This window comes from Rhinolophus sinicus, linkage group LG05 (assembly GCF_036562045.2).
Source record: "Rhinolophus sinicus isolate RSC01 linkage group LG05, ASM3656204v1, whole genome shotgun sequence".
NCBI classification, from domain to species: domain Eukaryota; kingdom Metazoa; phylum Chordata; class Mammalia; order Chiroptera; family Rhinolophidae; genus Rhinolophus; species Rhinolophus sinicus.
In genome coordinates, this window is record NC_133755.1 from 32,306,057 (window position 1) to 32,330,927 (window position 24,871).

At 46.4% G+C, this 24,871-nt stretch overlaps 2 protein-coding genes and 1 long non-coding RNA gene across 10 annotated transcripts in view; 2 read left to right on the forward strand and 1 right to left on the reverse strand.

Annotated features, from left to right (window-relative positions):
* Positions 1-493: 493 nt before the first annotated feature.
* Positions 494-21,753, reverse strand: MCFD2 (multiple coagulation factor deficiency 2, ER cargo receptor complex subunit). Of its 4 annotated transcripts, none has more exons than XM_019748614.2 (4): positions 21,614-21,753; positions 4,293-4,453; positions 3,341-3,500; positions 494-1,920 (listed from the first exon to the last, which is right to left on the reverse strand). In XM_019748614.2, the coding sequence occupies exons 2-4, from the start codon at positions 4,439-4,441 to the stop codon at positions 1,789-1,791; spliced, it is 441 nt and encodes a 146-aa protein (XP_019604173.1). In that variant the 5' UTR covers positions 4,442-4,453; positions 21,614-21,753; the 3' UTR covers positions 494-1,788. The 4 variants fall into 4 exon arrangements, with proteins under 4 accessions (XP_019604173.1, XP_074188048.1, XP_074188050.1 ...); XM_074331947.1 differs by lacking the exon at positions 21,614-21,753 and adding an exon at positions 10,342-10,500; XM_074331949.1 differs by lacking the exon at positions 21,614-21,753 and adding an exon at positions 10,182-10,315.
* LOC109456364 (uncharacterized) lies at positions 10,513-20,177 on the forward strand. 3 transcript variants are annotated; one of them, XR_012496347.1, is made up of 4 exons: positions 10,522-11,135; positions 17,636-17,794; positions 18,563-18,711; positions 19,282-20,177. It is a non-coding gene; the product is annotated as an uncharacterized LOC109456364 (long non-coding RNA). The 3 variants fall into 3 exon arrangements; XR_002138843.2 differs by lacking the exon at positions 19,282-20,177 and having other exon boundaries at positions 10,513-11,135; positions 17,636-17,912; positions 18,563-19,005; XR_002138842.2 differs by lacking the exon at positions 19,282-20,177 and having other exon boundaries at positions 18,563-19,005.
* Positions 21,156-24,871, forward strand: part of TTC7A (tetratricopeptide repeat domain 7A) — a 113,423-nt gene continuing 109,707 nt past the window's right edge. The window contains exon 1 of one of the 3 annotated variants that reach the window (XM_074331946.1): positions 21,156-21,767. In XM_074331946.1, coding sequence (XP_074188047.1) covers positions 21,584-21,767 — 184 coding nt within the window. In that variant the 5' untranslated portion in view covers positions 21,156-21,583. Of the gene's footprint in view, positions 21,768-22,156; positions 22,304-24,871 lie in introns of those variants that run through there. The other 2 variants (XM_019748610.2, XM_019748611.2) reach the window with 2 other exon arrangements.

The window sequence follows — 24,871 nt, forward strand, 5'->3', positions numbered from 1 at the left end:
GGATGAAAAAGGGTCAGTGCAAGATCCAAAGATCTTGGGAGGAGAAAAAGCAATGGCAACTTCCTCCCTTCCTTCCTTGTTTTTCAACTGGCAGAACAAAGTGCATTTCCAAAAAGCCAGGGGAGACTGTGTGCCTTTTGTTTCGGTCTGGGAAGTTGTTCCCTAATTACATTTTCTGGCAAAGAAAAAAGTCACCAGACTCAAGGAGAAAACACTGCATTTTCCTAAACTAGAGAATGCTGTCATAATCTGAACTCGGCCAGAGAAGTAAGGTCCAAAAAGTGATTTAATTCAGAAGGAAAAAAAAAAAAAAAGGCTCCTAAAAGGGGAATGGAACTGAATACTGGGAATCTAGCCCTGCAACAAGGAACAAGGTACAGTCAGGCATGGTCACAGGACCTGCCATGCAGCCGGCACATGTAACATCTGTATTAAATACCCAAAGCCTGCCCGTGGTGGGAAAAGAAGCCTATGTGGACAAAACCAACTGCTCTTTATTTTGTTTCACCAGTTTTATTGGTCATATATCCAGAATTCATTATATAAATCTTTCAAAATAACTAGATTTTACAAGAATAGTTTACAATTCAGCTCTGATTGCACAAATACTTGACACAGGAAACCATTTTTACAAATACAAGTTTTCTTAGAAGAATACTTTAATAAAGAAAATAAGTATACATCTTACAGCAAATTTTATGCAGCTTTTCCCCCCCATTCAATCGTCTCAGGTTTTCTATCATATCCAATAAACCAAATTACAATTTGCTGCTGCTTCTCATTTTCAACTACTATTGAGAGTCACACCATTAAGTGTTTTTACACTTCTTTTTCTAATCTTTCCTGATCCTGTATTTAGGCTAGAAGAGGTAATTTAAGCAACACTCCTTCTAAATACAAGTTGTATCATCAGGTGAATGACCTTTTCACTTCTCACTTAGGTTAGAGCAGCTAGTTTTACCCCCGCTGTATCAGCAGAAGGGATAAACCCTTACGTTCCTAAGTTTCTAAACTGTAAAAACGAAACCTTAGAAATTAGAGTTAAATACAAATATTACGAAAGCTAAACATTTGTTATTGATTAGAGAACACTTTTAAATTCAAGGTGTCTCCCACGTTGAAGAAAACATAAAAGAAAAAAAGTATAAGGAAGTGACAGTAGTTTTATAAAATATTGAAAAACTGAAAAAGGTTAATGGCTTAGGTCAGTGGGGTATCATATCCAAAGCGTCAGAACATACAGCCTCTGTGACTAGCTGAAATCACTATTTGACATTCGTCTTATGCTGTGGCTTTGAAATAGCCTAATCACTACTCACTTGCCCAAAGCAAGCAATCATTTAAGCCCGAGAAACTTTACAGAATACTGACCACATTTACCTGAAGAGACAGGACCCACAGAGGGAAACATTTGGCATTCATTCATTTATTCCTTCACGGCTACTGAAAAGTGTGTCCACTTGGCAAAGCTTGTCTTCCTTGTCAGATCGCATGAGTTAAAACCAAGCGACTACCAGTATTCTACAGTCATGTTCCTGAGTCCTCAGCTCCAATTACCCCATATTCTTAAAAAGATTATTTAATCAAGCCCTTGTCCAACAGGAGATTTAACAGCACATGAGGACTACATGTCCCATTTCTCTTTCTTATCCCAGTGTAACAATTGCTACAGGTTTTTACCAAAATACTTTGGCAGTAGTTGGAAATGGGTTCTTTTGCATTACTGAAAGTGTTCGATCACATTATAACAGGTCACATTTGCATAATAACTTGATGGCCAAACGATGTCTACTGCAGGGATTTTGCAAATTCAGCATAGTCGATGTATCCGTCATTGTTCTTGTCATCGTCTCTCAAAACACCATCTATTAAGTTAATCAGTTCCTCTTCGCTCATTGGTGGTGCCGGTTCACTTCCTTCCTACAAAATATAAATTAACAGTGACCAGTCCCACATTTTACTGGAAGTGCTTAGCTAATTTCCAAAATGTCCATGCTCATATGTGTCCAAAAACTCTTTCAATGTAGTACATAGGTACTTCTAGAATCCACAAACCATGTATCAGATATAGAGTTGATTCATAAAAATCCAATTTAGAAATTACATTTGGCAGTTAAAAGAAAGACGCAATCAAAGTAGGCCATTGCTTATTTATTTTATAAATTACTTTTCATCCTTTTCTAATGACAAAAGTCATGCATGTTCACTGTAGAAAGCTACGTCTGGCTTACACAGAAGTGTGCCTTTCACAGATTCCATGACCCACAAACCCATCCTAGAGAAACACTCAGAGCCCAGGCCCTCCCGAGAATCAGCTCTGGGAACAGTTTGCCCTGATAAAGTAGAAACAGCTGGCATTGGATAATGTCTTGGGGTCAGGACAGGAGGAAGCAGGCATTGCCAACCAGTAGAACCTGTTAGGATCTTTGAAGTGAAGGTCTTTCTCCTGTTCCAGAGGCAGGTGCAGGGCTCCCTGTGTCAAGTGCTAAGCTAATACTGCTCACGTCCTTGGCTAACTCTTCTTGGCATCTCTCCCTCGTCCACCCTTTCCTCTCCTATCGCCAACACCACCCTCACCTGCCAGGACGCTGACTCCCAGTGTCTCGTCATGTCCATCAGTCGGCCTCCCATAGCAAAGGATCTTCCCGTAACACTGCTCTAGTCACGTCGCTCTCCTGTGGAGCTGCTGGTGCTCTCCACTGCCTTCCGAGCAAACCCAAACGTCCTCTCCTGGGCAGCCAGTGTGATCACGCCCACCTCACCACCTCTGCCTCTCCTCCTCTCTCTAGACTGCAGAGCAGGCCAGACATTAGATCTGGACACAGGAGACCTCAATGTCAGTTTCCTCACCTCTAAAATCAGGGTAATAACGCCTGGCCCTGCCTACTCACAGGCTGTGGCAAAGATCAAATGAGAACTCTAACCTACTTGAAAGTGCTTTGTAAACTGCTTTGTTCAGAGCACTGCACAATGTCACACAAACCCTCATTTGCTGAGTCCCTCGATCCTGAGTCCCCTTTCTTCTCAAAAAATAGCTTCTCCCCTACTCTGCATTTTGAATGTGGTCTGTCTTTTGGGTGCTGTTTCTAGAACTTGTGTGCAGCAGAAATGCCTGCATCACTTGTTAAGGACACAAGGCGCTGGGGCTCCTGCCTCAGCAGGTTACCCTTTGAGAGAAGGATAGCTGAACAGGAAGAGACAGAACCAAGTGGTGAGCAGAAAAAGGAGAAGAAGCAATATCATTGCACAAGGACAGCATAAGTCATGAAGACTAGGGACTGAATTACCACAGGGAAGCTTTTCCGAGACACTGCCCACTGGGCCACACTGCCTGACCTACCTCCTTATGGACATGAGTGATGGCTGTGGAGAGTTCTAGGCCGTCAAGCAAATTATTGCCGTCATAATCATGCATTTTGAAATAATGGAGCTGCAGTTCTTGTGGGGACATCTCCGCCTCTGGTTTGTTGATGACACCTTCTAGATGTTCCATGATATGCCTAAAAACCAACAGTTACACTCAGACCACCTGGCAGCGACAGTGGGGTCATGCTGAAATCTTAACGATTCTGAAAAGTTCAAGATCTTAAAGTTCATCCATTCCAGAAAAACAAACAGAAACAGTGGCAGACCACACTCAAAGATGACAGATGCAGGCAGGGCCGCAAAAGGAGCATGAAAAAAAAATCAAACAGTGCGCCTGTTATGTTGGCAAGGTTATGGGTGTTTTCCCTCTTTATTACTAGAATGTTGTTATAAGATTTTTTGAGGCTATCAATTAAAAAAAAAACAAACAACTTTTTAAAAAGTTATTCAAGAACAACAGTATAATGTATGAGGCTAACGGGCCCATGACAAAAGTTGCAACAGATGATTCAATGCTTGAACGTGACAATAAAAAAAGAAAAAGGTCTTGTCAAAGTCAAGAAACTTTAGCTCTAGTCTGGATTCTGCCACTACTACTGCGCGCGCGCGCGCGCGCGCGCGCGTGTGTGTGTGTGTGTGTGAGAGAGAGAGAGAGAGAGAGAGAGAGAGAGAGAGAGAGAGAGAGAAAGAGAGAGAGAAAGGGAGACAGAATGAAGTCAGACAAGTCAATCACCCCATTTGGGCCTCAAGACCCTCCACCTGTGATATGATGATGAAAAAGGAATACCTGACTTACAGGTGGCTATAAGGAATAAATATCATCCTTGACAAATATCAAGGAGTACAAATAGTAGAAGCAAAAGAGGACTGAGTGTCACTGCAGCTGGCTGCAGCGGCCGAGGATGGGGAGACCCCTGCATACGTACTCATGGTCGTGCACTGTGTTCTTATCCAGGCCCACGCTGCCGTGATGGGAGGAGCTGTCCCCAGGCTTCTGGGCCCTGCCCCCTGGGGCACAAAAGGCCCAGAGCAGGCCACACAGGAAGGGGGTTCTGAGCAGCCACAGAGATCTCATGGTCACCGGTACCTGGGAGGTGCGGAACAGAAGATGAAGGTGAGAACACCAGAGCCAAGGTTCTTTCAAGACTTGACACTGTGCATCCTGGGAAACCCAGTGAAGGAGCAAGGTTGGGAAGAGAATATAACAAACTGGGCCCGAGGCCAGCTCTGCCACTACACCACAGGATGACCTTGGGTTCTCCAGGTCCCCATCACTGAACTGGGCAGGTCCATGACATTTCCTGAAGCACTTTCAGAAGGCCAAGCAACTCATGGACAGCTTAAAAGGATCTGAAGATTAGTTCTGCTTACAAGAAGCTTCTTACACTCTGGTGAGAGAAATATTTCCTACCGAGAGCTCTAATAAAGGCAGAAAGTGAGGTGTACTAAAGACAGATAAACCCTATCAGAGTTCACAGAAAGAAGTTTCCTCTGGGTGAGGGAGAATCAGAGAAAGCTGAGGCCATGGGGACACTTCCTCTGGGCCTGAATCGATGAGGGCGCTGCGGACGTACAGGGCCTGAAGGATTAAAGGGACGGTGCAAGCAGAGTGGCAGGGACAGACAGATGGGAGAGAAACTCCAAGTGGTTTGGTCGGGCTGGAGCCAGAGAGGATGAAGTAGGCCGAACAGTGGACAACAGGCTGCAAAGGTTGACCAGGCAGTACTGGACGTGACGTTGCATGGCAGGCCAAGGAGAATAAAGTTTCCTGAGGATAAATGGGGAGCCACTGAGGATCTGTGATCGGGAGATAAGATCAGAGCGTGGCTTTGGAATGGCTACTCTGGCAGCACAGCGGAGAAGGTATTTAGTGGAGCAAGGATAGATCAGAGAAGGGATGAGGTGGGTCAGTTCAAGGCCAGCGCAGAGAAGAGGACATTAACCCCTGCTTCGTCCATCTCCCAGGGCCGTGACAGAGGCAAGTTACTTAACCACTGTGAAAGAGTACTAGAAAGGAGAGGTATGGAGAAATGAGGATTCCATCAAGTACTCCCAGGGTTTGGCTAGACCTGGAATCAGAATCGTGGTCAAGACGGGAAGACACAGTTAGCTACATAGCAAGCTCCCTGAGGGCAGGAGGGCTTTGTTCCAGTCAGTATTCCCTGCCAAGGCTCAGGCAGGCCTTTACTGTTTGGTAAACTGAAAGTTCTGGTCCTTCCGGGGGCTTATGGACTGACCTCTAAAAGAAAGGAGAGTGACAGCCAGAAGACCTCCACACCAACGCAAAGCAAAGCCCTGACTAACATTCATTTCCCAAATGGCAGTGCAGATTCTGCTGGATAACAAGGACCTCTAAGGGGACAACTGTAGCCACAACCCAAACCTACAGCAGTAACGAGAAAGCATAAGGTACTGGTCATACCTTTACAATGTACACAGACTTCAGCTCTGAAGCTGCCACCATCTCCACTCCCTGTACCTGGGCTGCGAAGCAGGCATATTGCAGCCCCTCACCCATCCCAAAAGGCTCTGTAGAGTTAGGACCCTGGGAGAATGCCAGCCCTACAGTGTTTAGGAAAATTTCCCAAACCCATTTTCTTATTAGCAGCACCACCTCCCACGGCCCCTCCCTAAGGGGACAATACTCACTGGAATATACTATAACGTTTAGGGCGCAAAAAAGCAGCAGGTAGTCTTACTACTGAGAAGGGAGAGCATAGTGCAATCTGTCATACTTAATGATAGGAAAAGAGGGTCAATATATATCAAACAAAAAAGAACAGGCTGCAGAAGTCTGTAAAGAGTAATATTTCATTCACAGAACAACTAAAAACAAAGATTATCTTCTGAGTCATGAGATTAGGATTGATTCCGGTGTTTCTTCTTTTCACTTTTCTATTGCTTCTAAAATTTCTACTACAAATGTTTTTTTTCCTTTGTAAATATGTAATTTATCCCACAATTCTGTTCCAATACTATATGGCTGGAATGAAAAAGGGGCTTCCAGTCCTCATCTCTAGAAAATAATTCAGGAACCGAAACCACACTTCCCATTTTACCAAATAAAAGTGTCTAGACTCTGGTGCGGCCACTGCCACTGTACCTGGTACCAGAAAACAAGGTCTCATGTTACTCTCGGCAGTGACTGCCCCGGCCAGAGGAGAATAACTTGTTCTGACCACACTCTTAAGAGTTCTGGGGCAGGAGAAAAGCTAGCTCCTCCCAAGCCTTTACGACTCACTCAGACGTGACAGAGGTCTGTTTCTCCAGCAAGCCTTCTTCAATTCCAAGGCTGGCTTAGGTGTTCTTCCCATATGCTCCCAAATGGTTCCCTTCAGAAGGGTCCTGTCCATTGCATTGCTGACAATAGCTGTGAACGTGATCTTGAACAATTCCTGACAACTGTCGTGCCCCTTGCTGGATTGGGCTCTGAGAGCGCGAGGACTGAATGCCCATTCCCAGCAGTGCCTGGCACAGAGGCTGATGGTTCTCAGCGTATGTGCCATAGTGTGGGGGCAGAGCCCCAGAAAGCAGTTTACAGGCTCTCGGCCTCACGTGGAGGGGTGCTGGCTCGGGTAGTAGATGGCCATCAGCTGTGGCTGATTGGCCATCAGCTGTAGCCATTGAGCCATTGGCCACTAATATAACGGCTGCGGCTACGAAGGAGAGCGGAGGAGAGCGGAGGAGAGTCGTCGGTCGGTTGCAGAGAAAACGGACAGCAGGTCGCACGTCCAGTGAACCCAGCCTCCAGTGAGACCGTAGTGGTATGACTCCCCTACCTATGGCTCCGTGGGTGTTCCTTTTTGGCCTCACCATATCCTGCATTCTTGTATGGGGAGCGGGAGCAGAGACCCCGCAGGCCGCCCCACACGACACATGGTCTTTGGGGGAGGGAAGCAGTGGGGGATTCCCAATATCACAGATATGCTGCCGAGTTTTGATGTTCCTGTAACTGAGCATCAAATTTTGTGTGGTGGGTACATCTATCAGATAGTTGAGCGGAGGGATCGTTGAACCCACAGTACCATTTCCTATAGCTACATGGCTGGAAGCTTAGTATATCAAACTGGGATGGGGAGGTGGGCATTTCTATTCTAAGAACACCAAAAAGCAACCAAGTGACTGGTAGTACAGTAACTATGGGTCCCAATGATCCCTTCTTCAAGGGAGGCAGAATAAAGGCCAAGAACCATTGATGCTGAACATGTCCCACCTGGGTTTGCTGCCGCAGGTTTCTAGCTACAGGCCTACCTCGTTTCATTGCACTTCGCTTTATTGCATTTTCCTCAACATTGAGGTAAGACCCTCCACCGGCAGAAAGATTACACTCTCTAAAGCTCAGATGATGGTTAGCATTCTTTAGCAGTAAAGTATTTTTTAATTAAGGTATGTCCATTTCTTAGACATAATGCTATTGCACACTTAATAGACTACAGTACAGTGTAAACATAACTCTATATGCACTGGGAAACCAAAAAAGTCACGTGACTCCCTTTATTGTGATATTCGCTTTATTGTGGTTGCCTGAAGCCAAACTCGCAGTATCTCTGAGGTATGTCTGGATTAGAACACAACAAAAGCCAAATCTACAAACACAGGATAAACTCTCCAAGTGCTGCAGTGGAAACAGGGAATCTGACTGCCACTTAACACTTTAAACTGTCACATTCAAAAAGAAACCTAAGCAGCAACTCTCTTCAGCCCGAAGAACAAGTTGCATCACCCACCCTCCAACCACTGAGCCCAAGGCCATGAGCAAACAGTCAGGCTGATAAACCCCAGCAGTTCATGACCTCAGTGGCCTTCTTTGAGAAACTGAAAAGACCAGGCTGGAGAAAAACCCAAAGGAGGAGAGATTTCTGAAAGGGACTTCGGAACACAACCCATGTATTGAGACATCCTTTACGAGGAGAAGCCTCAGTCCTGGGAGCGAAGCACTGGACCACGGCCCGCAGTGCCTTGGCTGTAACAGGGCTCCCCTCGCTGCTCCGGCAGCCTCTTCTAGTCCCAGACCATTTGCTCCCACTGGTCCCATCTGTCTGGCTTTCTTCTTTCCAGGCCCCGTTCAAATATCATCTCTGGATTCTTCCAGCCAAGATCAATTGTTCCCTCCTCTGACCTCAGTCTGCAGCTTCTCACATTCATTTCACCTTAATATATGGCCACATACAGTTCCCCTTTTCTGTTTTTCTCTGAGGGCTGGGAACCTATCTTCTCTGTAGTTCCTTTACCCTACTGAATGTATCAAAGTGCTGCGCTAACTTACAGATATAGCACACTTTCACGTCTGAATCAGGGCCGTGGGTCTTGGCCCTAGGTACACTGTTCTCTTTCACAAAAGAGTTGGCCTAAGCTGGAAAAATAACTTCCCTTTGGAGCGCTCCCATCAGCGATTTGGCCTGGCCCATCGTTCCCTCCCATTACGTAGTCTTCCTATCAGCGCAGAAGAGTTTGGAGTCAGCCTTCCTCCCATAAAGCCCACAGCAGTTATTAGCAGCTTTTCTCTCATGCCAGGGGCCCTCAGTTAAGAATTCAAACTCAAAGCAGCCCCCCTCACCAACATCCAGATATCCTGCACCCAGAGTCAAGGCCAAAGAAAAACCCTGATCGGTACTTCCCAATTTAAAACTTCCATGGGTCAGAACTGAAGATGAGAAAATAACCAAGTTCCTAGGCCAAAGAAAACTCTTTTTGAGTTAGAGGTTGAGGATTGGTTCTGAAAGAGCAGGTATTTACTAACTTGATCTATTTGTTCATTTAGGGAGCCCAAGGGGCTGCCGTGCTTCATTTATACACTTAACTAGCATGCTCCTTCCTAACAGCCTGGTGCTGTTCAAGGGACTAAGGATAGGACGGAGACCCAGACACATTCCTCTCACACAGATTACAGCCCGGTGGAAAAGAGAAAACAGTAACTAGACACCTGTGGGGTGCCGCTGAAGCCCCACCTGAAGTAATATAAGGATGGGGAGGATTTTTACAACTAAAGGGTTATCACTTCAGCCAGAGAGAATTTTAAGTAACTGACGTCTAAGCCTAGAAGGAACCTGGTCCAATCCAGGAACTAAAAAAGGGTTCAATATGGTTAAAGACACAGTATAGTGAAGGGAGACGAGTTAGAGTTTAAAAGAGGGCATGTCATAAAGGGGCTTGCAAGCTCTATTTGAGAGCTTGGAAGAAAAGTGGGAAGCCATTCAAAGGGCAGAAAGGAAACGGGGAGAGGGGTCTGTTGAGGTGATCAGATTTGCGTTGTAAGACCACCACTCTGGCTTTCCAGTACATAACAAACTAGAGGATGAAGAAAGGCTGCAGCAGACCCGTCAGGATGCTACTGAGGTAACAACCCAGGGGAGAAATGGTGGCCTGAACTAGGTAAAGCAGAGAGGCTGGGAGGGGGAAAGTGGTCGTATCCAAGAGAGAGGTGTGATGGCTTCGATGTGGCTGGGTTCAGGGAAGCCGCAGGTGAGAACGACGCCAGGTTCTGGCGCGGGCACTGGGTGGATGGCGATACAATGCCCAGACAGAGAACACACGAGAAATTCAGCTTCCCTCGCCTTCCCATTCCCCTGGCACAGCCCAGCCAAGCTCGCCCACCAGACAGGACCAGTCTGTTGCCTCCCCCAGAGAGAGAATGTGGTGGTGGGGGGAGGGGGGAGGGGGGAGCGTTTACCAGACGGAGTAATGCCGGCGGCCAGTCGTCCAAGACCGGGAAGATCGGCCAGGGCCAGGCCCATCTGGCTTCAAAGCCACCGGCCGCTTCTGCCCCGGGAGAGAGGCGTCTGCTCCTAGCCGCCTAAGGGGCCCGAGACCCCTACCTGGGCCACTCCGGCCTCTCAACTTGAAGCCGCCGGAGGGGCGTCGGGATCCCGCCCTGCTGCGGACCCAAGTGTCGCCTCACGGACCTCCTCCCCCAGGACCGGGTCACGGGCCTCACAAGCCGCAGCATGCGCCTAGGTTGCTCCCGGGTTCACTCACCTTCGCTGCCCGTAGCTGCCAAACAACTTCCCGCTGACGCGAAGCCTCCCAGTGTTCCACCCGCCAGGCCCAACTCCGAACGCTGTTTCCCAGCGCCCCACCCCCCGACCGCGTGCGCACGCGCGCTCCCCGCTTCCTGCCCATTGGCGCCGAGGGGCCCCGCCCCGCCCCTGCCCGGCGCCGGGACGTAAGGACGGCTCTGGTGATTCCACGTGTAACAGGCTCCGGCCCAACAAGGACCCGGCAGGTGCTGTTCTGCCTGTCTTTCCAAAGGCGACACTCGGCTCGAACCCCCAGGGACCCAGATGGTTGCTAGTCAACCCCAGAAATCCCCAGGAATGTAGTCCAGCGTGGGATGCAGAATGGCGAACACGCATGGGGCAGATGACAAAGCTAGTTTCCAGCTCTGCTTCCACCTCTACTTTTACAGGTGTTGCGGTTCCGCCAACTGAAAATTGGGAAGAAAGATAATAAGAATCCTAATTCCTTTCCTAATGAAATGGCTAGAAGACGATGGAGTCGGCCTTGAATCCTGTTTCCAAGATGGGCCTATTTCCAGACTGCTTTCTACACGAGCGGCATCTTCCGCAATACCTAATCATTCTTATTGGAATCCCACTAAGACTTTATGGGTGGCCCAGTTCAAAGACAACTTTGTGCAGTTTGTGAAATCAGCTGCTATCTCAATAGAAGACATGCATTTGAAAACAATAACAACAAAACAGACCCATAAACAAAACAGATCAGCTCCTCATAATCCTGCCCTTATACCTTTCCTCCTCTACAAGACGAAAGTGAGTATTTATTGACCATGGGTAAATAAATGTGGAACTGTCATTTTTAAAAATGACAGTCTCCCATTTGTCTCCATAAAGATACACAATCATTTTTCATATGAGCTTGGATTCAGAAAGGGAGATGGGGAAAGAAAGTGGTTAAGTAAGTAGATTGTTCCAGAACCCTACTGTGTATCCCTGAAAATAAGACCGAGCCGGACCATCAGCTCTAATGTGTCTTTTGGAGCAAAAATTAATATAAGACCTGGTCTTACATAAGACCCAGTATTATTATATAATTATATATTGCATTATATTATATAGACCCGGTCTTATAGTAAAATAAGACTAGGTCTCATATTAATTTTTGCTCCAAAAGACGCATTAGAGCTGATGGTCCCGCTAGGTCTTATTTTCAGGGAAATACAGTACCTGTAGTCTGCTTTAGCAGATCAGATTAGCCTTGAAAGTTGGTCAAGACAACTGCCATTGACAGTGACTCATTCCTTCTCTCACTTTTATCTGAGTTCTTTCAACCCTATCCAGAGAAAAGTTCCAGGATTCCAAAGTCCCTGAAGAAACCCTATTAATTCAATACCCCTTCTCCTTTCCTTACTCTTAAGTTTGCGTTAGTTTGATCTAGTTCATTTTCCAGCCCTGCATCTGCCATCCATCCAATCTATTTGCTCATTTATTCAATAATTCAGTAACATTTCTTTCTTTCTTTTTTTCAAGGAGGGCGCAGCTCACAGTGGCCCATGCAGGGATCAAACCAGTAACCTTGGTGTTATTAGTACCACGCTCTAACCAACTGATCTAACCGGCCACCCTTTCAGTAACATTTCTTGAGTATCTCCTATGTACTTGGCACTAAGCTAGGCGTTAACTAGAAATACAAATACAAATAAGACATGGTCTCTTCCTTCAAGAAGCTCAGTGTCTGATAGATGGATAAAATATTATCATTCTATTTAACCAATGCTTCCACTTTTTCTGTGGATCCTATCCTTTTCTCTCTTGAATCACCAATTGCTCCCTTTCTAATAAATCATTCCCATCGTCATGTAACCTTGCTCTCTGTTATTTTCCCCACACTACTGCAACTGCAATCTCCATGCTTTAAATCAACTGGTGCCGTCTCATTCTCTGTTTTTACTTGCCTCTCAGTACTATTCATCACAGCTAACCACTCTCACTTTGAAATACTTTTTTCTGTTTTCTGACACCATGCACTCTTCCCACCTCAGTGGCTATTCTTTCTTGGATTCTTTTCACTGACTTCTCATTCTGCTCAACGTATAAATATCAGATGGCCCAGGGTTCTATCCTGAGTACACTTCTCCTCTCTACCTACCCACTCTCCTTCTGTGATTTCATCTAGTCTTATGGTTTTTGGTGCCATTTATAAGATGACTCCAAAATTTATATTTCTCACCATGACCTCGCCTTGTAAGTCCTAACTCCTATAAATAACTGCCTACTTGACATCTCCACATGAGTGTCTAACTAGCATCTCAAACTCAACTTTGTTCCACAAAATACTAAATTTCACCCCAAACATATAGCTCTGTTTTGTCCATATTAGTGAATATCGCTATCATCTATTTAGTTTTTTAAGCCAAAATTCTGGGAGCTATTCTTTTTCCCCCGAGCTTTACTGAGGTATAACTGACATCGAAGGAACCATCCTCTGCTACTTGGACTACTCTGAGAGCTTCCTAATGACCTCCCTGCTTCTATTCTTGCCCATTCTCATCTATGAGTGAGACAATATGAGGTATGATCAAAAAATAGTGAATGCTTAAATTAAAAATTTGTTACAGTAAAAGACACATTGCCATTAATCACCCTCAAAGTACTCCCCCTCGCTTTGAACACACTTATCCCATTGTTCTTGCCATTTTCTGAAACAGTTCTGGAAGTCCTCTTTCATGAGTGTCTTTAGTTGCACTGTCCTGGCTGCCTCAATTTCCTGAATTGATTCAAAACTTTCATGGTCATTTTGACTTTGGGGAAGAGCCAGAAGTCGCATGGTGCCAGATCCAGTGAATAAGTTGGACAAGGACACACCGTAATGTTTTTATTTGACAGAAATTGCCGTACCAGAAGCGATGTGTGACATGGAGCATTGTCATGATGGAGGATGAAACCGTTTGCCCGTTTCATGCTGTGTTGTTCATGATCCATGATTTACGGCACACTTTAAAGCACACCTTGTCTCAACTATAGCTCATACCTGATTGACTACACTGAACAAATTGAAACTTGTCACACACTGTTACTAAGATTCGACGTGCCACTTCCCATATTGAAGATCCCTGCCTTTCTATTGGATGGTACTCGGCAGCAGCATTCACTGTATTTTGAGATCACAATGGAAAAGCTTCATATTACACATCACTTCTGGTGAGGCAATTTCTGTCAAATAAAAACATTACAGTGTGTCCTCATCCACCTTATTCACCAGATCTGGAACCATGAAACTTCTGGCTCTTCCCCAAAGTCAAAATGACCATGAAAGTTAAACATTTTGAATCAATTCAGGACACTGAGGAAGCCACGACAGCGCAACTAAAGACGCTCACAAAAGAGGACTTCCAGAACTGCTTCAGAAAGTGGCAAGAATGATGGGATAAGTGTGTTCGAACTGAGAGGGAGTATTTTTGAGGAGGATTAATGGCAATGTGTCCTTTACTGTAAAAAAATTCTTTTTAGTTTAAACATTCACCATATTGTTTGACCACACCTCGTACATTCGTGTAAGCCATTTATAGGTGAGTACTCTATAACTTGCCACTGAACCCATTCCTAACAGGCAAATCATTTGGTACCAGAAGTAGGACACAAAAAACAGACACTAAAATGTGGAATTGGCTAACCAAAGGTTAAGGTAGCCCTAGAGAAGACTCTCTATTCCAAATTAGAAAGTTGATGACCAACTTGTTAAGCAGTAGTGAAACTGTCAAACTGCTGTGACTTGCTGGACTTGGATATAAACCACATGCCAACCAAAGTTGTATTGTAGGAGAAATCTCAGGAACAATATACAACAGTAATCTAGATTTGTATTTTTTTTTAGTAGCTTTCAGCAAAGTCCTTCAAGAGAGTAGCAAATCTAGATTAGAGATGACTGATTTGAAAGCAGAGATTAAATAAGGCCTTGGTAGGCAAGGAACTCCTTACCTACAGCTTACAACCTAGTTTGGCCAAGTCTCACAACTTGGAGCCTTGCTGGGTTGAAATAAACAATTTTCTTTGTATATCCAAGCTGAAGCCAGCACAAGTAAAGACAGGGAAAAGGCAGCTTTATCAGGAAATAGGATTGAGGCCCAAAGGAGCAAAGATGGCCTATGTGTGGCATCTTTACCTGCAGCTGTGTTTTGAATTGCCTCCAAGGCAATTGAGCACACAAAAGCCAGCCCCTAGAAGACTTAAATATTCTAACACTTGGTGGTAGCCGAGTTTCCATTTCAACCCTCTTCTCTCTAGTCTATCTCCACAATTAAGCCTAAAAAATGTTAATCATTTCTGCAGTTAGATGGCCATGTGACACAATTCTGGGCAATGAAACAAGGGGAACTTGAGAAATAGTTTGCTTTTCTGATAAAAGAGACGTGACTGGTGCCGATCATTCCCCTTCTTTCAGCCCTGAATGAGGGATGTACCACCTCAGCAGTCACCCTCAACCATGAAGAGAAGTGGGGGAGAATTTCAGAAAGGCTGCCCCAATGCCCTGGGGCTCCTGAACCAGCACCAGCAACTGCTTACTTCCACATATCCTGTTATGTGGGGAGAACTCCTATTTGTTTAAGCCACTCTAAGACAGTTACTTGCAGTCCAAAGCATTTCTAAGTGATACAAAGGTCAAGCAAGATATGGACTCAAATGTGAACTGAAATTTATCAACGTGATAAATTTATCACTTGGGGCTCAGAGAGCAGTTTATGTGGAGTGCTGGGCAACAGCCAAATTGCAGTGAGTGATGAGTGGCTGGTGGATAAGCACTGGGTATAGCAAGTGTGGGCAAGTCTTTCAAGCACTGGCTGTAAAGGGAAAGAAAAGTAGCTAGAGGGAGACACAAGATCCAGGAAGGGTTGTCTTTAAGATTGAGGGCCTTCCGCATATTCCTCTCTTATCTCCTGTGCAAGGTTCTACTTGTACTTTAGAGATAGCTTATGGAGCAGGCTTTGGATCTTACTAGATACATAGTAGATGCCCCTTCTTCCATCGCCTATTTGTTTAAAGGAAAAAAAGATTGAGGGCCTTATGAATGTTTAAATCCTTCCGGGAAGGAACCAGCAAAAAATGAGATTGAAGAAACAGTAGAGTAGACAAATTTGAAAGAATAAGGTTATTGAGGAGGCAGGAGAGAATGGATACAAAGCCCAGATGGGGGTTATCCTGAAATTTGGGAGGCATGACTTTTGGTTTCACATCTAATGAGAACTTTCCTCAGACTTGTTTGTCTGTGAGAGTTTGGTTCAACAGAGATCTCTCCACACCCTCCATCTGCCGGGCACTATAAATTCATCATCAGAGTTGTGGTTGGATAAGGTCTAGCTGTGAGGTTGGGGTGCCCTGAGCAACTCTCGACTGACGGTTCCCAGGCTCTCAACGGGTTCTCTCAGTATAAACCTCGGTCCATGCCTGCCTGCGACCCGACTTCTGCTTCTTACTTGTATATTTCACCGAGGATAAGTTAGAGTTACAGTGACCATTACAAGGAGTTCTTAATATGAACAAAGCTATTTACCTGAGTAGTGTCTTAGAAAGAAAGGGACCATGATCCCAAACATCCAATGGTCTTCATTTTTTAATTAGCATAAAGAAGCATCCAAAAGAAATAGGATTCCAAAATTACTTCAACAGATTCCTTGGCCAAAGCAAAGGAAAAAGCTTGAACGACTCATAAAACTATCTGTCTTGTAGATCTGCCCAAATCACAACTCACACCTACTACTCTTCTTCCCTCATCCTGTGTTCCTCCAGCTCCTGCTGACCTATCTGTCCCTCTGACCTACTCCCCTTCCCTCCTGGCCAACCAGATACTCCAAACCTTACTTACCTGTTTAAGGCAAACCTCCTTCAGCACAGAGAAAACCCTGCATAGTGAATTTTAAGCTCTGGTTTCATTCTCAGCTAAAAGCCGTTGTCAAAGACTCTCCAAGGTCTAGACAAGACAGAGAACACTGCAAAGGAATTTAGGATAATTTGACGGACATATTATCCAGAGCAGTTACATATATACCAATTAGTCCATATGGAAGTAGGAATCTCAGATGCAAAAAGTCCAATGAAAAAGTCAGAATGGGTGACTTTAAAAAGACCTTGAATTGCATAGGAAACTGAAGCGGTTTTGAAAAACTGTAGATGTTAGTCAAGGTCTTTGGGAGGCTGTCCTTTATCTTTCATGTGAAAATACATTGTGCTCTGATTCAATTCTTCAAGCCAAAAAACGGTAGCATCTCGGAGACTTTAGAGATAAGTTCTTTAATACCTAGGGACAGCATTCAAGAGTAGATCCTTAAGCAGACTTAACCCTGGCTCTCCCTCTTATCTTTTTGTGAATGGCCTTAAACTAGAAATAGGGGATTTAATATGCAAACAAAAAGTGGAATGGAAAATAGCCCCATGGCCAAAGGTCCAAAAGCTTGAAAGTTCTATTTTGAAAGAGCTCTAGAGGAAACTAAAGGAAAAAGAAAAACAGTTATCAATTAACGTGTTCAATTTCCCATTCTACTCTTAAACCTGCAAGGAAGCGTTTCTCTAAAAATTAAAGGACAGCCTTACAACGTTTTGATCGATATGGGCACAATATCAGTTTTTGACCCGAGCACTGTTATGCCTTTTCCCTGAAGTCAACAAACTTCTCCAGTGATGCATCTATCTAATAATCCTCATCGCGCCTTCTCCAGGCCCCAGCCCTTAACTGTCAGCCTTGAACGTTTAACCAAGGAATGTTCTTTTCTCCTTTGTGACACTACACTCTTTAACTTAATAGCAAAGGGTTTATGGTGAGGATGCTATCCTGATGGTCTCTTCCTTCCAGTCTGGGAGGTCCTGGTTAATTTGGATATTAATTTACCAGTACTTTTGTGTGTGGATGAAGCACAGATCGAAGCTTTCTTGTGGGCAAAAAGTTCACTGATTTTCTACCTATTCTACTGGAGCCAAGACCATCAAGGTTCAATCAGACTGACCCACCCCAACTAGCACGACAGCTTCTAAAACAAGGGCTAAAGAAGGAATAGAACTAATAATTAAAAGCCTTAAAGAGAAATGAGTCTTTGTATCGCCTCCCACTTCTTGTAACACTCCGATGTCCCATGGAGAAACCCATTGGGCAAGAATATAGATTCGCTTAGGTCCCCAGGACCATAAATAAATTCTTCACTCTCTGCTTCCCTTTGGAACCAAACTCAAATATTATTTTATCTCCAAGGCCTAAGGAGACTATCACAATTGTGGAACTATGTTGTGCTTTAAATCCAAAGTTAGTAACTGTTTGTCTTCTCCAGGGAGAATCAACAACATGCCTAGACCGCTATGCCTCAGTTTACTGAGGTGCCCTTCTGCTTTTCACAAGACCTCCACCAGGACCACAAAAGCTTCAAATTGCCCTGTGAGTCTATTCTTCTCCAATATGTGGACCATCTTTTTTGTATTCCAAAGATGAGGTGAGCTCAAAGACTGATTTATCTGTCTGCTTCCTCTTTTAGCTCACAGAGGGCATAGAGAAGTTTACAATTTGTCAAAGGAAAGTATGCGACCTAAGACGAGATTTATCCCATAGAGGTAATTATCTTACTCCCAACAACCGGCTGTGTAAAAGGTTCCCCACCAATAACTAAGAAACAAGCCTGAGGATTCCTAGGTCTCACTGGCCACTGCAGGCAGTGCATCCCCCTTTTCTGCAATTCCCATTCGACTGACCCAAGTCTTTAGTAACCAAACATTTTCTCTGGGAACCCAAACCCGAACAGGCTTTTTCTGAGTTCAAATGCGTTCCCATTTCAGGCCTAACTAAATATCATAAACCTTTCAACCTAAAAGTATAGGAGAGATCTCACCAAGCACTTAACTTGATGAGAATCAAGACCAATAGCTTACTTCAACAGGCCTGGAAATTAGAAGAAACATTCCTCTTTTATTTACTGAAGCACAGTTAATATAAACTTTAAAAAAGAGTTATATGCACTTTAACTGTCCTTAAACTGTTTTTTTGTAAAACGTTTGCCACATTGCCAACATTTTATGGAAGGTTAAGGAGAAAAAAATTACTCTGTGAACTTTTTTCTTACTAAAGCAAGTAAATAAATAAAAATGGGGAAAAAAATGTAAAAAGACCAATAGCTTACTACAGCCTCCCTCGTGATCTAGTGGCAAGAACCTCCCCACCTTGAGATGGCAGCTAAACTAATAGAATCTTGTCTGCTTGGTTTTAGGGTCCCTTTTAAATCAGATGGTCCCTCATGCTGTACCATCTTTGTTGCCCTGTGAAAATGCACATTTCTCAGCAAGTTGATTTACCTCCCATGAACTTCATTACTTCCTCTGAGATGCTACTGTCAAGGCAATGCTGTCCGTCCCTCTGGTAAGCAATGAGCTTGGCTTCGCTGGATCAGCTTCCCAAGTTATATTGGGAGCATTTTCGAGTTGGCAAATAACAGCAGTCTTTATCAGAGTTTGTCCTAAACTCTCATGGGAGATTTCAGATTGTTAAAAAATAAAAACCACCACTAACACTATGCCTTTTATTTGGGCAAATATAACTAATATAATCATGGTGGTTCTTTGTTCTTGTTTCTACAATCACTCTTATTCCCCTAAACAATGCTGGTCACTAGCAGGCTGGGGTCTTGTCTCTGCTGGAAGAGCCGCGAAAGGGTCAGGCATGTGTTCCAGTGATGAGAAGCAGCTCCTTATGAGTTTTAGCCATACTAGGCAGGGCTTTCCCTGCCAAGGGGTGTTCCTCCGCACCACAGCCCATGCCCACACAAATATTGGAACACATGTCACAGAAACAAGCAGCCATTCCCTTTCATTTAGTTACCTGGGGGCAGGGCTGGCAAAGGACGGAGAAAGGAGGGAGGAGGGGAGGTTTCCTTCTTTCCATAAGGATTGCTGCCCTCTTATCCACTCTGCTTTTCTTTGCTTGCTCCAGGACTGACTCTGGGGAATGCCAGACCGGGGACAAATCACAGGGTGTTCTCACCCAAAGGACATGCACAAGTCACTCTCCTAGCGAAATCCAGTTCTGGTGATCAGCAAGGGCAGCCAAAGAGCAACCAACCAAAAGCCAGCTAGAGAAGTTGACAGGTGTAGGCCAGGAGGAGTGTGTGTAAATTGAGTAAATTGTCTCTTAAATTCTAACTGCCAGAGCTGTCCCAATTTTCCTGTATCTATCTCCTGGCCTCCAGGAGTTCAGAACAGACCCCAGCTGCTCAGAGCAGCACCCAAGGTCAGGATATACTGCACTCCAAGCAAGGAGTGGAGCTGCATTTGGAACCTGGAGAAGAGGGTATCCCTGGGGGAGCTGGGGTGGAGTAGCGGGCAGGAAGACTGCCTTCAATAGAGAACCCAGGGTGGTTGCAGAGCAAAGGGCCCAATGGGACTAGGCACCAGGAACCTGGGCTTGACAAAAACCTCCCCACTGTGATAGATACAAAGCAGTGAGTCTCCTAATACTGAAGGTGGTCAAGCTCACTCCCTAGGTCATGTGTCAGGAGTGATGAAGACCCTCACGTGCGGGAGGAAGGCAGACCCCCTCTTGTTTTTTAATAGACTTTATTCCTTTAGTTGAACAACCTCTACACACAAAATAGACAGTTTAAGATTTTTGAGTGGAAAGGAATTAAGGTCTCAAGAGATTTTATGGGTCTGCTATGTTTTCTGGAAATCATTTAACTGAGCCTTTGAAGACCCCTTAAGAAAATAGAAAAATTGGTTGAAGGAAACCAGGAAAATTAGATTTTGGAATCAAACTACCTACTATTAAGTCAGCAAACCCAGAATTGGAAATTGGGGCAATTTCTCTTCTGTATTTCCTACACACTCTAATTCACCCTGGGGAACAGAAGCCTAGTCTATGCTTTAACATTAAGGTGGGCACAACTGACCACCTGGAAATTTTGTGTAAGGCAGACAACTTCTGTTAGGAGTCTATACTTAAAAGCTTGCTCTGACTCTTGTTTCCTGGAGTCTTCAGTCTGTACCATGCAATGTGGCACTTAAATATAGGGTTTGGTTTGGTTTTGTTGGTCATGCTGTGATTTCTTGTGTGATGGCTTCAATCCCTACAGGGGACCGGAAGCTGGGTCACCATAACCTGTCTCAGGCAAAGGGTGTTCATCTGCCCCTCCCTCCAGGCCACCGTGTAATCCTTTAAACTTCCTAGTACACCACAGCGCCAGACTAAGCCGGGCCAAGAGCTCTGTGCAGCTTTGATCACTGTCTTTAGACATCAGAATTAAGAAATAACTAAATACCAAGTTGGAGAAAGAGCTTAAAACCTTTAAGAAATCCAGGGCAACAGGATTCCACAGAAGACAGGCCATAGGGTTAGTGTAGGGGAATCAGGTTGGAAAGAGGAACTCCGCTGGTAAAGAAAAGAAAAGGTCTGTAAGAGTAGAGTCGTTCAGCGAGTCCAGGGGCTCGAACCCGGCTGTTTCCTCCGGTGTACCCCGGGGACGGAGCACAAGGCCCGCGCGTCCCAGCCAGTCCGGACCCGGGCAGCAGCGGCGGCCAGCCTCCTGGGAGGCTTGCTCTCCGAGTTGGGGGCGCCGGGCCGATCAGCCTCTCCCCGGATTTGTGACGTGCCAGGGGCACCAGTGGTGACGGGGCCACCACACAAAGCCCGGACATCGGGGCGGGGGTCTCCCAGGCCAAGAGCCCCGATGGGATGGGGAGGGGACAGGGAGCAAGGCGCCCCCGGGCTCCGGGGCTCCTCGCAGCATTAAAGTGAGCGCCGAGTCCGCCGCACTAGCGGCAGGAGGTTGGCGCCGGGTGGGACTCCAGCGCCCAACGCGCGCCTGGCTGCTGTGGCCGCGTTGGCCGCGGTGGCGCCCTGCTCGGTGGGGCCGCGCCACGCCCCCGCAGAGGTGGAGCAGCGGCCAGGGGCGGGTCCGCAGCTGGCGGCGCCCAGGCCCGGGGCGGGGGTTGTGGCAGCAGCTGCAGCACCGGCGGCTGCAGCAGCGCCAAGAATTGTTGCAGCAGAGGCGGAGGCTGCTCCTGGACGCGTCCGGGCCGCGCAGCCCGAGCCCCAGTTCGGAGGCATCAGGCGGTGCACTGGGTGCTGCGGCTGCCGCTGCCCGCCAGCTGCCGCCTGGGCCCCCACTACCACCCGGGCCCCGGCCGCCGCCTGCGCCCCAGTGGACCCCGCCCGCTTGTGCGCCCCAGCCAGGACGCCGTCCCCGGCCGGGTCTCCACTTCTCGGCCGCACCGCCCATGACAGCGCCCGCGCGAAGATGGCTGCGAAGGGCGCACACGGCTCCCACCTGAAGATACACAGTGAACTGGATCGCTGCCGCGCCGAGGGCCACTGGGACCGCGTGCCCGAGCTAGTCCGGCACATGCAGACGCTGGTCCTGTCCAGCGGCGGAAGCAACCGACGAGCCATCCCGAGCGCCGTGTTCACTTCCTTAGACACCGGTGAGTGAGGGAAGGGGCTGGTTCACAAGCTCCTAGCCCGCGAAACGCGCCGCCTCCTCCAGGAAGCGCGCCCCGACTGCCCCCGGCCGGCGATGGCCGTCTTTGGTATTACTCTTCCTGTAGTGCTGTTGATCTTAAGGATAGCCAAGGTAGTAAGAAAGGTTCTTCTGCCCCAGGACAAAAATCATGCAGGTTGGGGAAGAGAAAGATAAAGCTTTGGGGAGAGAAAGATAAACGGCTTTTGCTCTCTGCCCCTTAGGATCATGTGGGCAACTCAGGCTACTGGGAAATGGTGGTATCTGCACGTGTCAGATCAGGGCTTCGTCTAGACTCTTGCACCGCCCCTTCACTCACACTCCCCCCCACCCACACGCCCAGGTGCTTAAACTCCGACTGGTGAAGGCTCTCTGTCTCTCCTTGCCCCTCCTCTCTCTTCCTCAAGTCAAGTTGATAGAGGAGCTATGTCCACAGCAGACATGGTTGGAGGGTTCGATGAACGCCAGGTTGGGGGGTCGCAAAGTGCTGAAAGAGAGCTGGTAAGCCTCAGTTTCCTCATTTGTGGCAGAACTCGGGTCCCATCTAACCCTGGCAGTCGGTGGCTTTAGCAGTAAGGCTGGTTTGGCTGGGCTGGGCTCTTGTGCTGGGGCGGGAAAGCACCCTGATGTGGCAGTGGGGGAGCACCCCGCCCCAGCCTCCAATCTCAAATCCTGTTCCTGGTGCCTTCAGCTCAGCCTGGAGAGCCCTCCCTGAGCCCTCTCTTTGTGCGCAGCCACTTCGGAGCCCTGTGGAAGGAGGTGGGGAGTAAATAAATACAGATATAAAGCGTTTTAAAAGACTGCCTGTGGAAGGTACTGTGGGGGAGAAAGAAGGATAGTAATAGTAATAGCTAACACTTATCTAGCGCGCAGTGTGCCAGACATTGTCCTAAGCACTTTAATCAACTTATTAATTCCTCCCAACAACCGCGTAAAGCAGGTACTCTTGTTTACCTCACTTACAGATAAAGACACTGAGGCACAGAGAAGTTAAGTAACTTGATCATCCAGCTGACAAGATTTGAATCAGGATTTGAACCCAGGTTTCTGAGTACATGCTTTAACCACGTGCACTCTTACCTCTCAAAGATATCTAGCACAAAATCCCAGCTTGAAGAGTTGCCAAAATGGATTGGGAGGCAAGGAGGTGATCAGAGGGCAATTGTGTGTTAGACTGTGGAACTCAGAGGAAGGGGAGAGGGTTTCAGGAAGTAGCAGAATGTGTACTGACCTGTGACTGGTGTTGAGAAGGGCAGAGTGTGTCCGCCCAAAGAGGAGGAGGGATAGAAGGACGTTGGTGGGGCGCTAGATGGCAGGGACAGACAGTCTGGTTGAGCCTCTGAGGTAGGTCTGAGTGTGGCAGTGGAGGGTAATGGCCAGAGCTGGTGCATATATGGGAGGAGCTGGTGAGGCCCACCCCCCTCAGGGCAGAAGAGATAAATTGCAGGTTCCCCTCTGTCCTCTATGTGGGGTGTGTGGTGGGGTGAGACTGGTGAGGGTAAGAATGGAAACTGACCCACACAGAGGGTATTGGGTCCTGGGTGAGGTGTGGGAATCTGAGTCAGGTTGGCACCACAGAGGAGCATGCTGGGACCAGGACGGGAACTGGGCCTCTTCGAGTCCATACAAGGCTGTATTTCCTAAGCTGTTCTTCAGGGGTCTCGAGGATGTTGAGTAGTTAATTAATTGGTATCCCAGGAAGAAAGGGAGACAAAAAAGTTAAGAAATTGGACTTAATGGATTAAATATCAGTAAACAGACTTTTTTAAACTGCAGGACTTCTCAGAGCCTTTTATATACTTGTCTGCATATGATGTACAAGCCAAGGTTAGAGTATAAATACTACATTTCTCAGTTACCTTACTATGTCCTATGAAGTATTATTGGGAAACACTGGTTATGGCGTTTATAAATAGTACGATATAAAATGCTTTCTCTATTTTTAAAAATTTTTGTAAACAGCGCTGTGTGGAGGGCAAATTATTGTCCCCATTTTAAACATAGGGACACCAAGGCACAGAGAAGTCACATACTGTGTATGTACCCAAGCCTGGGTCCCTGCCACAAAGTCTACTAGTGACAGAGTTGGGGCATGGCGTCTGGCCTGGCTTCACTATGGGAACCGACTAGCACAAGGGAGTTTGAGGGGTAGTAGGGTCTCCCCTGCCAACTTTTGGGTTTGTTTCTGTGAGCGATTGTTCTCCCACTGTTAAATTCAGATACACTATCCCAAAATGCACACATGCACATGAGCAAGGAAAACAAATGACTCCCAAAGCCTGTGCGTGGAGCAGTTGTTTGGATTATCTACTATTTTGATTCTCCACAGTTTTCTTGATCACTAAAGGAATTAAGAGCCTGTTTTGGGGGGAGTGTTAGCACTGAACCTCCCCTGCAGCCCAGAAGGAGAGTCTTAAAGTCCCACCTGACCTGTTAGACTTAGTGTCTGGAAGCTTCAACAGTTACCTAATTTGGGAGAGGGGAGGAAGGTGCTGAGGAGGAGCGAAATCCCAGCTGAACCCTATTTTACAGACTGAGGCCCTGCTGTATCTCTGCGGTTTCTTACAGAAACTAAAAATCCCAGAGCATGAATTTCACTGTGGGGAGTAAGAGGGGAGGAGCCAGCTGGGGAGCCTCTTTCTGGTCTGGTGGGAGTGAAGGATCAGGAGATGCTAGAGAGGCCCCAACCCCCTTTTCCTGTCTGGGGAGGCTGCTCCCCACCACCTGCCCAGGGAGAAGGTGGTTGCTACTGTTTGTACATTTTCTTTCAAACTCACATCCGGTTTAGATTTGGTCAGGATGGAGCAGGGGAACCCCAGAGTGTGGTTGGCTGTGATGGGGTTTTGTTCATATAAAAACAAAGAGCCCATCCAAGTGGTTAAAGAAAACTCTATTATGGAAAATTCCCAAAACATCAAAAAAGTAGCGAGAACGATGAATCTCATGTATCCATCATCAGCATCAGTGATTACAAACTCGTAAATAATCTTATTTGAGTATTTCTCCCCCATTTCTCCCCGGCACTGCAATATTTCAGTATGTATTATTAAATAAGAACTCTTGAAAACG